The 14,540-nt window shown below is 42.3% G+C and overlaps 1 protein-coding gene and 1 long non-coding RNA gene across 3 annotated transcripts in view; one reads left to right on the top strand and one right to left on the bottom strand.

Moving 5' to 3' along the window:
• The window catches only part of LOC126395185 (uncharacterized), a 523,086-nt gene that overhangs the window by 330,738 nt on the left and 177,808 nt on the right, over positions 1 to 14,540 (bottom strand). The gene's annotated exons all lie outside the window — the stretch shown is intronic.
• eeig1b (estrogen-induced osteoclastogenesis regulator 1b) overlaps positions 1 to 14,540 on the top strand; it is a 43,453-nt gene that overhangs the window by 19,962 nt on the left and 8,951 nt on the right. For both annotated transcript variants that reach the window (XM_050052413.1, XM_050052414.1), the window contains 2 exons: positions 12,029 to 12,149; positions 12,818 to 12,847. In XM_050052413.1, coding sequence (XP_049908370.1) covers positions 12,029 to 12,149; positions 12,818 to 12,847 — 151 coding nt within the window. The remainder of the gene's footprint in view (positions 1 to 12,028; positions 12,150 to 12,817; positions 12,848 to 14,540) is intronic.

Below are 14,540 nucleotides of genomic sequence, written 5' to 3'. Positions count from 1 at the left end.
CTGAGGTAGTTCTGGCATAGCTTGGACGTATGTTTTGGGTCATTATCTTGCTGTAGGATGAACCCCTGACCAACTAGGCGCATACCAGAGGGTACTGCATGGCGCTGCAGAATGCTGTGGTAGCCGTTTTGGTTCAGGGTGCCTCTCACTCTGTACAAGTCACCGACCCTGGATCCAGAAAAACAGCCCCAGACCATCACGCTTCCTCCTCCATGTTTGACAGTTGATGTCACACACTGAGGAACCATCCTTTCGCCTACTCGACGGCGTACAAAAATCCTGCGTGATGAACCGAAGATTTCAAACTTTGATTCATCAGTCCATAACACCTTCTTCCAGTCTTCAGTAGTCCATTGGTGGTGTTTCATGGCCCAGGCAAGCCTCTTCTTCTTATTCTGATGTCTTAGCAATGGCTTTCTTGCTGCAACTCGACCGTTCAAACCTGCAACTCGAAGTCTTCTCTTCACAGTTGAAACTGAGACTTGCTTACTACGACCACTATTAAGCTGTGCTTGAAGCTGTTGTCCTGTGAGCCGCCTATCACGCAAGCTGTTGACTCTCAGAAACTTGTCTTCTGATTCTGTTGTGGCTTTGGGTCTGCCAGACCTCTTCCTGTCAGAGTTTCTCCCAGTTTCTGAGTGCCTTTTGATGGTGAAGGAAACTGTACTCACTGACACCTTGACTTTCTTCGCAATTTCTCTGTAGGAAAGCCCTACATTTTTAAGTGTTATGATGGTCTGTCTCTCTTCCATTGTTAATTGCCTTTTTCTTGCCATTTTTATGGTAACACACTACTTTCTGCAGTACAATACTGTTCAAATGATGCTCACAAGGGTATGGTACCACAGTGTGTTCCAACACTGCTTTTATGCAGACAGAGGGGGTTGTAAGTAATCAAGAAAAGTTGGAACACCTGTAGGAATTGGTAGCACCAACTTTCAAGGCTTGATCAACCTCCATTGCTGCAGAACGGCTTTAAGTTGTTAACCCATTTCTTGTTCCCTGAAAAAGGCCTTTTTGTATAATTCTGAAATGTATATTATTTTTCAGTTTTGGGTAACCTTACCCTTTTTTTTAACCTCTAGCAGTTCACTACTTACCTTTGTACCATTTCAAGCTATTCATTGGACTTGAACGGCTTGAATTTCAATAAAAAACTGGAAAAATTGGGGTGTTCTAAAACTTTTGACCGGTAGTGTATATATATATATATATAGTTCATTCAGAGATTTTATAGTTTATATAAAGTAAGCATTTAATTTTGTTAAAGATTGTTACTGACTATTTGATCAAAAAAAAGAAAAGAAATGAAAATCATGACTGAGATGGGTTTGCATTTTTAAAGGCAGGTAGCCTATCGCATATGGCACCATTGTTGATTTAATGGGAGGTTTTTTTTTCATAAACACAGATGTGGTTTCAAGGGGGCAATCTGAATCATTTGCAATCAAATCTCAATTTTGACCAAAGGGCAGTAGGGCAATATAGCTGTCCTATCAATAAAGGCAACAAAATGCCAAAAATAATCTTGTAAATGGAACTTTAGGCCCTAATCCCTGCCACTGTAGCAATCCACAGACAGGGCAGAGGGGGAGAAGCAGGGAGACAGAGCTGTATGTTGCAATTGGCAGTTTTCAATGCACCAGGGACCCTGCTTATTTTGACAGGCAATCGTTCATAAATTTAAAAGATATTTAGCACTCTGCTAGCGCTGCGTTATGTGAGTGCTCTGATTGGTGAATGTATTCTTTGATTTTGAAACAGTATGTTGTTGCTTTTTAGCAAATATATTTTAAGATTTATTGGGATACTACTATACGTAAAATTAGACTTTCAGAACCCCCATATATAAACAGAATGATCCCTTGTTTCATAACCGCATTCTTGTCCACTACAATGATTTGACTGTGAGACTGGCAGTCGAATCAGGCTCCTTAGATCGAATCATTGAATAGGTGACCTTAGTAAATACCTTTTTTTTCAATCAGCCAACAGTGTCTAAATATAAAGCATGTATCAGTCAGTAAGTCTGGTCAATAAGTCTGTGACATTTATGAACAGTCCCTTGGAGGCGGTGACCAACTAGTCAGAGAGAAAGCATTACTTGTATGTACTTACTGTACAATGGTGTGTTTGTGAAGGCAGGCAGGCAGGCAGGCTGGGCTCTAAGAAAAGAAGTGGCAAAACCTGTCTGGCTGTTTTCTGCCTCTCCCAGGCTGCTGGCAGCCTCCAGGCTTGTTGTTTTCGGAGCTGTAAACTTCAGGTCACCCTGCAGATAAGCGGAGTGGGAAAAGCTTCAAGGATAAAGTTAATATTAAAGTTAATGTTGTAAAAGAATGCCTGAAGATACTGACTTAAGCTCTTATCATTTGAAAAAACAAATATGAGAAAGAAAACACTACCTGCTCAGCAGCAAACAACACACAGACACAGTTAGAGACTAGCTTTGTAGCATTAAACAGAGAGAAAGATATTTTTGTACGAAGCTGGTGGAGACCAAAAACAGAGCTAAAACCAGAAGCAGTGTTGTGTAAGATCACACTTCACAAGAGCTAACTCAAAGTTTCCTTTATCAGCTAGTTCTTGTTCTTTGACAATTTGAATTTTGAGTTCAGTGTTGCAAAAAATGAACAAATTTACGTTCATTTCTCCCATTGTTGTTGTTTTTTTTTTTGTTTTTTTTTTACTTTTTTAAATAAAATAAAGATCCTGCAAAAAATTGTTTTGGTCTCTATAGCTGATTTAAACCTTCATGACAACTGCATGGCAGTGAATTTTTATATAACTCACCTGTTTACATTTTATTAAGACTTAAAGTTACTCATAATTAAGCTTTGAGTGACAGGCTCCAACATGCCGAACAGTGTAGGAGAAACACGGATTTGTAACGTGAAACGTGTAACTGCTTTATTCAGTGTTTTTAGTGTTTTTAATCACCTGGTCTGTTTGTTCTTGAGAGGATGAGATCTCTGTGGATAATTTGGCTCACAATAAAAACTTCCTGAACAATGAACACTGAAGGAATTCTAACCAGCTGCTTGGAATCTGCAGTCCTCTCTGCTAGATGCCACAACATCTCCCTAAATCTTTCACACTTGCTTCTCTAAGAAAATTTGTTTTGTGTAAGCATAAAACACAGCTTTGCAATTTTAATGTTTTCAAGAATAATTACATTGGTAGCTAACTGTGCAGACATATCTGTGAAACAAAATGAGATAATGTTGAGAGTTTTAATTAGGGCATGACAGAGTTGTGTTGTCAAACATGCAGTATTAACAGAGTGTGTATGTTGTGCATGTACATAAGTTAAAGAAATGATGTCCATCACAATACAAAGTGCTGGTGCTCAGATTTCCATTTTGTTTGCATTGCTCCACCTGCATTTTAACATCACATTCCAAAGACCAAACATGCGGGACAGTGTGTTATCAGGAGAGCAGCAGGCTGAGTCTGCACATGTGTGTTGTGTAACTGAAGTGCTGACCATGTAGAGAGCCTGACAATTCTCATGTAGTGTTTCCTCTGACAGCCATGCAGGGACAGATAACATCAGAGTTAACCAGCTGGGACAAGCCAAGCATGCTGATGACCTGTGTGTGTGTGTGTGTGTGTGTGTGTGTGTGTGTGTGTGTGTGTGTGTGTGAGAGAGAGAGAGAGAGAGAGAGAATACAGAGTAGAGGAGATAGTAATTCCCATTGACAGCTTTGGTGTTATTTTTCTGATAACTGGGCTGGTCTCAGCTGTTACACCTTACCTTTGCTCTCAATTCATTAGCATTGTGAGAGATTGAGCAAGGGACACACTGGATCAGTCCCACAAGTCCTCATTTCCCCTGTAGCCTCTCAAATTCCACAAATGCAGGCCTTTTCAGGCCTTTATTTTTCCAGCTAAAGTAGTCTGTGCTTCAGACTGGCTCCACCCTGCTTCACATTGATATAACATTGACATTTTCACATATCAGTAGTTGTGCTAATTGAGGAAAGAGTGGTACTTCTTTACTTTCTCTACATAGATGTCCTTTTGGCCTTCTGTCACCTTCACACCCTCACAATGCAGATATGAAACACTGTGCTCTTGTGTTGGTTACACATAAGGGCTGTCAAACAATTATTTTTTAAAATCGTGATTAATCACTAAATCTCAATAGTTATTCATAATTAATTGCAAGGGGGGATAACAGATCAACAATACATGCTATATAGAAGTGGTATATATATATATATCACCTCAAGGCTGGAAACCTGAAGATTAATTTGAGATGCAGCTCAGCACTGTGTGTCAAGTTTTTCTAGTCATAAATCAGTAATAAACATTGCATGCAAAAAGTGCATAGTTTGTGCCCAAAACTGTATGAGACTAACATAAAGTGGACATGTCTGTAAAGGGGAGACTTGAGGGGACACACAGAATGCATTTTCATTCAGATTCATTCAGATATCTCAAGGCACCTTTGTGAAAATGGCAGTGCTGTTTTTCCCTCACCAAACTATAGCCTAACTTTGTAGTGTGTTTTAGCCCCTTTCCTGGGAAGCTAGTATAACATGATTGGTACAACTGGATTCTATAGATCTACCAGTTTCATATGATACCAGTATCATCACTCTAGCTTTAAAACTCAGCCATTTCTAACATCTGAAACATGGAAGGCGGCAAAAATAGCAGCATGTGATTAAAAGTGATGTGATTTTAAAAAAATAAACGCTTTACGTTTGTTAACACGTTAACGGTAACAATCCTATTACACATATAATCAAGTCACTGTTTGGCTCTGATACTCATGTTGTGAGTGACAGACATTTCTGTAGAGTCTCTGGTGGCTTCTGCACAATGTTTTTATTTTCCACTTGAAATTTTAGTTAAAGATATATACTGTGCAAGTGGTGTTCAGTTATTGGACTTCTGTGCGGGTCGCAGTTTGGCCATAACTAACACCATGTTCAAACATAAGGATGTCCATCGGTGCACGTGGCACCTGGACAGCCTAGGTCGCAGGTCAATGATCGACTTTGTAGTCGTATCATGTGACCTGCGGCCATATGTTCTGGACACTCGGGTGAAGAGAGGAGCAGAGCTGTCAACTGATCACCACCTGGTGGTGAGTTGGATCAGATGGTGGGGGAAGACGCCACGCAGACCTGGCAGGCCCAAACGAACAGTGAGGGTCTGCTGGGAACGCCTGGCGGAAGAACCTGTCCAGATGATCTTCAACTCCCACCTCCGGGAGAGCTTCGACCGCGTCCCGAGGGCAGAGGGGGACATTGAGTCCGAATGGGCCTTGTTCCGCTCTGCCATTGTCGAGGCGGCTGTTGTGAGCTGTGGCCGCAAGGCCGCTGGGGCCAGTCGCGGCGGTAATCCCCGAACCCGCTGGTGGACACCAGAGGTGAGGGGAGCCGTCAGGCTGAAGAAGGAGGCCTACAGGGCATGGTTGGTCTGTGGGTCTCCGGAAGCAGCTGACGGGTACCGGCGGGCCAAGCGGAGCGCAGCAGCGGCAGTCGTTGAGGCAAAAACTCGGGCGTGGGAGGAGTTCGGTGAGGCCATGGAGGAAGACTATCGATCGGCTCCAAAGAGGTTCTGGCAAACCGTCCGGCGCCTCAGGGGGGGAAGGCGGCAACTTGCTCACACTGTTTACAGTGGGGGCGGGGAGCTGCTGACGTCAACTGAGGACATTGTCGGGCGGTGGAAGGAATACTTTGAGGAGCTCCTCAATCCCACCAACACGTATTCCAGTGAGGAAACAGAGACGGGGGTCTCGGGGGCGGGTCGTCCAATTTCTGGGGCAGAAGTTGCTGAGGTAGTGAAACAACTCCGAGGCGGCGGAGCCCCGGGGGTGGATGAGATTCGTCCTGGATATCTCAAGGCTCTGGATGTTGTAGGGCTGTCCTGGCTGACACGCCTCTGCAACATTGCGTGGACATCGGGGGCAGTGCCTCTGGAGTGGCAGACCGGGGTGGTGGTTCCCATTTTCAAGAAAGGGGACCAGAGGGTGTGTTCCAACTACAGGGGGATCACACTCCTCAGCCTACCCGGTAAGGTTTACTCCAGGGTGCTGGAGAAGAGGGTCCGGTCGATAGTTGAACCTCGGATTGAGGAGGAGCAATGTGGTTTTCGTCCCGGACGCGGAACCGTGGACCAGCTCTTTACCCTCGCCAGGGTGCTGGAGGGGGCATGGGAGTTTGCCCAACCAGTCCACATGTGTTTTGTGGATTTGGAGAAGGCTTACGACCGTGTCCCCAGGGGCATCCTGTGGGGGGTGCTCCGGGAGTATGGGGTTGGTGGCCCCTTGCTAAGGGCCATCCAGTCCCTGTACCAAAGGAGCATGAGTCTGGTTCGCGTGGCTGGCAGTAAGTCGGACCTGTTCCCGGTGAGGGTTGGACTCCGCCAGGGCTGCCCTTTGTCACCGGTTCTGTTCATAACTTTTATGGACAGAATTTCTAGGCGCAGCCGAGTGGTGGAGGGTGTCAGGTTCGGTGACGGGAGGATCTCGTCCCTGCTTTTTGCGGATGACGTGGTCTTCCTAGCTCCATCGAACAGTGACCTCCAGCTCTCGCTGGGGCGGTTCGCAGCCGAGTGTGAAGCGGCTGGGATGAGAATCAGCACCTCCAAGTCTGAGGCCATGGTCCTCAGCCGGAAAAGGGTGGATTGCCCACTCCAGGTCAGGGGGGAGGTCCTTCCTCAGGTGGAGGAGTTTAAGTATCTCGGGATCTTGTTCACGAGTGAGGGTAGGATGGAGCGGGAGATTGACAGGCGGATTGGGGCGGCGTCAGCAGTGATGCAGGCGCTTAACCGGTCCGTTGTGGTGAAGAGGGAGCTTAGCCAGAAAGCGAAGCTCTCGATTTACCGGTCGATCTACGTTCCAATCCTCACCTATGGTCACGAGCTCTGGGTAGTGACCGAAAGAATGAGATCGCGAGTGCAAGCGGCCGAAATGAGTTTCCTCCGCAGGGTGGCTGGGCTCAGCCTTAGGGATAGGGTGAGGAGCTCAGACATCCGGGAGGGACTCGGAGTAGAGCCGCTGCTCCTCCACATCGAGAGGAGCCAGTTGAGGTGGTTCGGGCATCTGGTAAGGATGCCTTCCGGACGCCTCCCTTGGGAGGTGTTTCGGGCATGTCCAACCGGGAGGAGACCTCGGGGCCGCCCCAGAACACGCTGGAGGGATTACATCACCCGGCTGGCCTGGGAACGCCTTGGGGTTCCCGCGGAAGAGCTGACGGAAGTGGCTGGGGAGAGGACTGTCTGGGCTTCTTTGCTGAGGCTGCTGCCCCCGCGACCCGGACCCGGATAAGCGGAGGACAACGAGTACGAGTACGAGTATATACGGTGTAAAATTTTGTGGAAATGTTGCTACTTGCCAAAGTGTTACTGAAAGCATCTGTGTTTCCTTCAGTAAAGTCTTTCAGACAGGCATCTGATATGTAATGTGATTCCAAGTTAACTTGTCAGTCTGACGTCAGAATGAGCAACTAAGTCACTCCTTATAACAAAGGATTGGGTTTGATCAACACATTCTCATCCCAGGTCATCAAATACAGACTGAAAAATATTTTTACTTGTTTTAAACCATTAATTGAACAATTTGCAGTTCATTTTTCATTCTTGAATGTTACATGGTGACACAATGTAAAGTAACGTAATGTTAGCCTCCTTCAAAATCAATCGTGTATTTTATCAGACTATTGGTAGGCTAAAGATGGCTTCTCTATACAGTGGATGCTACCTAACCCCATCTCATGCACATGTGATAATAAATCCTGTGCAGTAAAGATATAAAGGACCATTTTGTTTAGGGGGATTTGACTCTGTTACAACAGAGCCATAGGGTTCATGGAGGAATGCATTCTCAATGTACCTTCGTCATTTTTTCACTGTTACTTGTTACCAAATAAAGAATCTCAATACAATTAGTCTTATCCATTTTCCGTCCTCTGCTGTGGACACCATCTGTAGAATATTTTAAAATGACTGCAGCTACACTGCTGAAATAATTTGATTGCAGAGTGCTTGAGACAGAGGCTGAGAGCAGTAAATGTCTTGCACCAAAGTATACGCAGATAAACACTGAATCTGTTTTCAATCTCTAAGTGGAAAACCCCTCAACAGAACCAGATGAGATCATCTGGACAGTCATCTGCCACTGCCTCATGGACTTTATTTTTTCTAAGATCAGGCAGACTGTAGCTTTTAATATCATGTCCTGTGTTAAATAACATATTCACATACAATTAATCTTTAATATAATATGAAGCTTTCAGCATCAGTAAGTAAGCAGCCAGGACCATTACATGATTTCTCAGGCTTTGTTTAAACTCATGACACCTCTGACATGTTCTGGTTCAAACAAACCACAGTGAGAGCCCATCACTCTTCATCTAACAGCTCACTGCTCAATGTCCATATCTTGTTGTGTAGACGAGTTTTTATGCCTACACGCCGGTGATAGCCATGGCCAGAGACAGACACTGAGATGTTTTAGGGTCGTCTGTCTGACCATCTGTCTGTCCATCTGTCTGTCCATCTGTCTGTCCGTCCTGTTCTCGTGAACACGATATCTCAAGAACTCCTTGAGGGAATTTCTTCAAATTTGGCACAAATGTCAACTTGGACTCAAAGATGAACTGATTAGGCGCTCAAAGGTCAAGGTAACAGTCACTTTGCGTCCATCTCATTCAGTGAATACAACATATCAAGAATGCCTTAAGGGAAAGCGTGGCACAAACGTACTCTTGGACTCAAGAATGAACTGACTAGAATTTGGTGGTCAAAGGTCACTGTGACCTCACAAAACATGTTTTGGCCATAACTCAGGAATTTCTACACAAATTATGACAAAAATTCGCACAAATGTCCAATAATAAAGAATGATGAAGTGATGACATTTTTTATCCGAAAGGTCAAAAATCAACTTTACTGTGACATCATAATGTTCTGCATGAAAAACTTTTCTGGCCATTACTCAATGTCATATCTCAAGAACAGAGGGGGAAATATTTGATCAGATACTGAATGGGTGACACTAATCTTGGGTGTCCACCTTGAAACTGTGCTGATTGTATAGATCTTCTGTGCTGATGGGGGGAAGTGCTGTGTGAAGCATCCACGTTTTCACGGATGGAGGATTATGTGCCCCAAAACTGAGGTCCTAATCATTGGATAAAAAAAAAAAAGCAATTTCAATTTCTCATTTACTCATGAACAAATGTGTGAAGTGAAGAACCTTGGTGTTATCTTTGACTGTGACCTGTGACCTGTGTTTTGAACCCTAAGTGAGAAACGTCACCGAAAATGCATTTTTTCATCATAGAAACACTGCCTGTGTGCATCGTCTTTTATCTGAAAAAGACACTGAAAAACTTGTTCATGCTTTTATCTCCAGCAGAATTGACTACTTTATTACCTTGTTCTCAGGCCTCTCAATTTTTTTTAAAATGCAGATGATCCAAAATGCATCAGCACATCTACTCACCAAGACAAAACATTGTTTACATGTTATTCTGTTTTTAAAGCCTCTGCATTGGCTTAGTGTTCATTTTGGAATTAATTTTAAATTTTTGCTTTTAGTTTTTAAATCTCTTAATGGACTGGCTCCTGATTATTGATCTGATATGATGGTTAAATACATTCCCTCCAAATCCCTAAGATCCTCCACCTCTGGTCTAAATGTCCCTCAGAGTAGAACTAAAAAGTACAATGATGCTGCATTCTGTGTCATTGGCCCTCATCTCTGAAACAGCCTTCCAAAGGATGTCAGACTCTGAAATGCAAGTTTAAAAAGATAGATTTTAAGATTTCGTTTGAGGCTGTCAACTGAATTGACAGCCTCAAACGAAATCTTAAAATCTATCTTTTTAAACTTGCATTTTTGTAGCTTTTATTTGATTATTTGGTATTAAACCTAATTCGTTTTTTTATGTGTGTGTGTGTGTGTTAGTGTGTGTGTGTGTGTGTGTGCGCGCGCGCACGATCAGATGTTATTAACTCTATCTTATATGGTCTTTTATGCAATTTTTTTCATTATGTGAAGCACTTTGAGTTGCACTTGCTGTATGGACTGTGCTATACAAATAAAATTTGTATAGTCTATTGTTTTGCTGCATGTTCTTCTTCTTCTTCTTAAAAATCATAGAAATCATACTTCCCATGCGCGGAAAATCACCAAACTTTGCACAAAGGTCCAGTCCCATGCCAGATTGCCTCAGCTGCAAAAACAGGCCAGTAGTCCTGATGGCGCTACAGCAAGCCTCTAAAGGTTAAAATTTTGAAAATTCACAACAAATCAACCACATGTGTTACAGATTTGCAACTTTCACCAAAATGTAGCTCCAATACTGAAGAAACTTTTGTACATTTAAACCTATTGCAAATTATGAAGTCCATCACTCTGTTTTTTTCAAAATCAGTAAAACTTCTTAAACCTATCTCCTCCCACAATTTTTGCTCAATTGACACCAAACTTGCTACAGAGCATCTTCAGACTATCCTACAAAAACTATGTTTCTCAGATTTTTGATTTATCAAAAATTGAGCCTACAGTGCATCAAAATGTTTGACTGTAAACGGTACTGTAAACATATACATGCAAATTCTTGCTAAATAAATCTTCAATGTCATGAAAAAAATGACAAAATTCTAGAGTCATGGTAGATGATGTTTGGAAAATATAAGAATTTTATCTCAAAAACTGAATTTTTGACAGCATTTTGAATTTCGCTCTCATGCAAACAATTGGAGTCAATGCAAAAATGGCATTTTTAAACATCAGTTTTTCACTTATGGAGCCAATAAATCATTGTTAAAAACAAATTACCAACATCTCCATGCTGTCTAGATGCAATATGTGTATTTTCGGATTTTTGTCTTAATAAACAGCCGTTTGAAATCTGCCTTTACACACTAACAGCTGCTGTCTTGCACACAGGTGACTGGCTTAGTCAATTTGTGAAGCTACATGTGACATTTCTGTTTGCCAATTAGCTCAGTGAGATAGAGGATGGTTCTTGGTGTTGAAGATTGTGAGTTCAAGCCTCAGCTCATGCAACATTTCCATTATGAGAAATCTACCCAAACTTTTCATAAAGGTCCAGTCCCATGCCAGATGTCCTCAACTGGAAACACAAGACAATAGTCCTGATGGTGGTGCTACAGCAAGCCTCTAAATTTGAAAATTCATAACAAATCAACCATATGTGCTACAGCTTTGGAACTTTCACTTTGAAATTTGCTTTTCCATGGCATGGATGGCTACTGTCTGGCACCCTGATGCTTGGCTTAGTCAATTTGTGAAGCTGTCACTTGCCAATTAGCTCAGTGAGATAGAAGACAGACCTCAGTCTCAGAAGTTGTGAGTTCAAGCTTCAGCTAAGGCAGAACGGACATTCTAATTTGAAAGTCTTATGTTCAGGCATCATGCTATGTGGATTACAGACTACTAAGGTTAAAATAATTATGATCCAGGCAGTTTCGCGGAGAGACAAATACTCTTTATCAACACTTTTCCCTGTTATCCCTTGTCTCTTTTCCCTGTTTATTTGGCTTAGCTATCAGTCAATATAAAGAGTCTATCCAATAGCTACTTTAACATTTTAAAAAATGTTTTCATCTTTGTCACCATGGATAATGTTTAGCGTTAAGCTAGATCAGGCCAGTTTGTTCACAATTGCTAGCAGTTAATGTTATTCTTACTTTCTTGTTCTTGAGTTTTTTCTTTCCTTTGTATATTATGAGTCTGATCACTTCAGCCACTCATCCACAATTTGAAGGGCATACCATAATTATATGATGTAACATCTATGTTGTGATATGCTTTGTTTTAGTGTGTGTGTTGCTCAGAATTGCCTAATTTTGCCTAAAATTGCCCCGCCCCGACCATTGCTGTGCAGCAGCTATAATTATTATCATAATTTAGTGTGCCAGAGGTGTTGTCAACCTATCTGCTTACACCTGTATACCTGTTGTTTTAGGCCACAGTCTAACCAGATTTGTGTGTGTGTGTGTGTGTGTGTGTGTGTGTGTCTGTGTGTGTATGTGTGCGTAGGGAGGAGGTGCAGCAGAACTGCGTTCGATGGAGGAAGAAGTTCTCTTTCGTGTGTAAAATGAGTGCTAATCCAATCACTGGAGTGTTGGACCCCTGCATCTGCCGGGTCTCTGTACGTAAGGTAAAGTACAATTCCCAGCAGCCACCTCTCATTGCTACTCATGGACATGATTTAAATCCCCCCAACCACCCAATAATGCAGTAATGATTGAACTACATGATTCAACTGATGCAAAGTATCAAAAAAATGTTGGCATTGTACATTTCTGCAAACCATGGATAGTTTACTTTTTTACATTATTATGGAGCAGATATGTTTCAACAACGCTGTGTTTAACGTGTAGTTAGGGTTGGGCAGAGAAACCACTTGGTTATCGTTAAGGTCACGTTTTGGCCTAAAATAATTTTTGTGGGACTATCCCAGTGGAAAAGCAACAATGAGTTGCTAAGAAACAACTGATTTTGTTGTTTGTTAGTTTCGTGCAGTGGTCTGCATCTTGGCTGGTGCTTTGCCTAGATGTCAAGCCATCCACCATTCCCTCTACCTCCTGATGAGAAAAGTCAGCTCATATACAACACCACTTAAGAATCTTTGACATGATACGTATGAAACGGCCAAACGTTTGCAGAAATGTACAATAGCCACCATTTTCTCCCGGCGAGTGTTGTTGCACAGCACCTGTCCCAGGTTCCATATTGGTTCTACACGAATCTATAGAGATGGTGTCTATAGAAACATACACACACAGATTTGACTCTGACAGTCTCTTTTGCTCTCTATCTCTCCAGGAGCTTAAAGGAGGAAAGGCCTTCTCAAAGGTAAGATTATTTTGTGATGAATAGCAGCCGCTAAAATACATAAAATATCAAAACTCATCTTTAATCCAGCTCAGCCCAGTACCGCTGACCTGTTTTACCTGTGAACTCTGACTGGCTCATAAAGTTAAGAATGACCTGCCTCCTTCATAAAACAGACTTTTACAGTGTCAGTGATGGTAAAATATGTGTTAACCATGTCACCATCACATGGCATTGTTTCAGATGCATGTGTCTGTGTGAAGTGGCCAATAACAGACCACGCTGTGTTAACTACACTGTGTGTGTGTGTGTGTTTGTGTGTGTGTGTGTGTGTGTGTGTGTGTGTGTGTGTGTGTGTGTGTGGTAACAGCTGAACGGGGTTGAACCAGTGGAACCTTAAATCACCTTGATTATAGGGATCATTTTATATTTCCAGACTAATTACTAGAGTCACTACATGCTGAGTAATGCATATACAATGTGTTTGTCACAGGGGGACTTTGGTACCTTCTAGTTGCACTGTCTTCTGTTAAAAAAATCACGAGAAGGACAATAACTGGAAGTTGTGATTCATAAAATAAATTGTGAAATGTGGGTTAAATACATTTTAAGTGCTTCACAGCTGAAAGTTAAAGGGGGCCTATTACTGCATGCACATTTTGAGGTACTTGTATTTTGTAGGGCAGAATGTTGGTCAACTAAATTTTTACGTACTCTTCAACCAATCAGTTGGTTGATGAGGGAAAAAATTACCACGTTATCTCTGTATCAACTTAACTGGCCACAGTGCACTGAGTGCACTCTACCTGGTAGTGTTGTGTGTCCACCAAATCACTTTTATTCCGGTCACAGGACTCAACATTTACACTTGCCCACAGCAAGTTAACTCTGTGTTCAGGCAAGTGGAATGCCTCGAATGAAAAATAAGTGTGATGTCCAATGTAATGTTAACAAAACAAAACAAAACAAAACTGCGCACTGTAACAATTCCACCTGAGCTGCATGTATGAGTCTGTCTCACCCCCAGGCATTGAAAGAGACTGATGAGAAAAATCTGACATACTGGACACTATAAAGTTAATTCTGGGCTTGACGATGTCATGTACAACATAATGTTACTAACATTAAATATCTCTGTCTGTGCATGCAAGAGAGACAAGAGAGCCCCAGAAACTAACGTTAGCCATCTTGCTGCTCAAACAAGGGCTCAGGTAATTAGAAGCTTTAGGGGCCGTACACATGCTGGAAATGCAAAGTCAGGTGCTGGGTGCTACTTTCTTGCCTTTTCTGTGCCAGCTTTCAAGAACGCGGTGGTAGGTTGCGTCTGAGGTTACTAAGAAACCTCAACAAGCAGTGTATCATAGCCTATTTACCTGAAATCCTGAGTGCAGAACTGATCTTCTTCCAGGTAGTGTTGCTTTCGTCAACAAAAAGTGTGACTAAATATCGTCATCAACGAACCTTTATCACGTGACGAAAAGGAGACGAGACGCAACGTAAATGGTGGTCATGTGACGATAACTATAATTAAATATATAATGCAATATTGTTGACGAATTAAAACAAGACTAAATGTGGTTTACAAAATAAAACCTCTGCTAAAATGTCTCTTCATTTTCGTTGACCAAAACGAGACGAGACGAAATAACGTTATAATGTTTAGTCGCGTTATTATTATTATTATTTTGCAGTATTTCTGTTTCCTAGGCTGTGC

Source organism: Epinephelus moara, chromosome 9 (genome assembly GCF_006386435.1).
Source record: "Epinephelus moara isolate mb chromosome 9, YSFRI_EMoa_1.0, whole genome shotgun sequence".
NCBI classification, from domain to species: Eukaryota; Metazoa; Chordata; class Actinopteri; order Perciformes; family Serranidae; genus Epinephelus; species Epinephelus moara.
The sequence above is the reverse complement of the archived record's forward strand: the minus strand, read 5'-3'. Positions and strand labels throughout refer to the sequence as shown.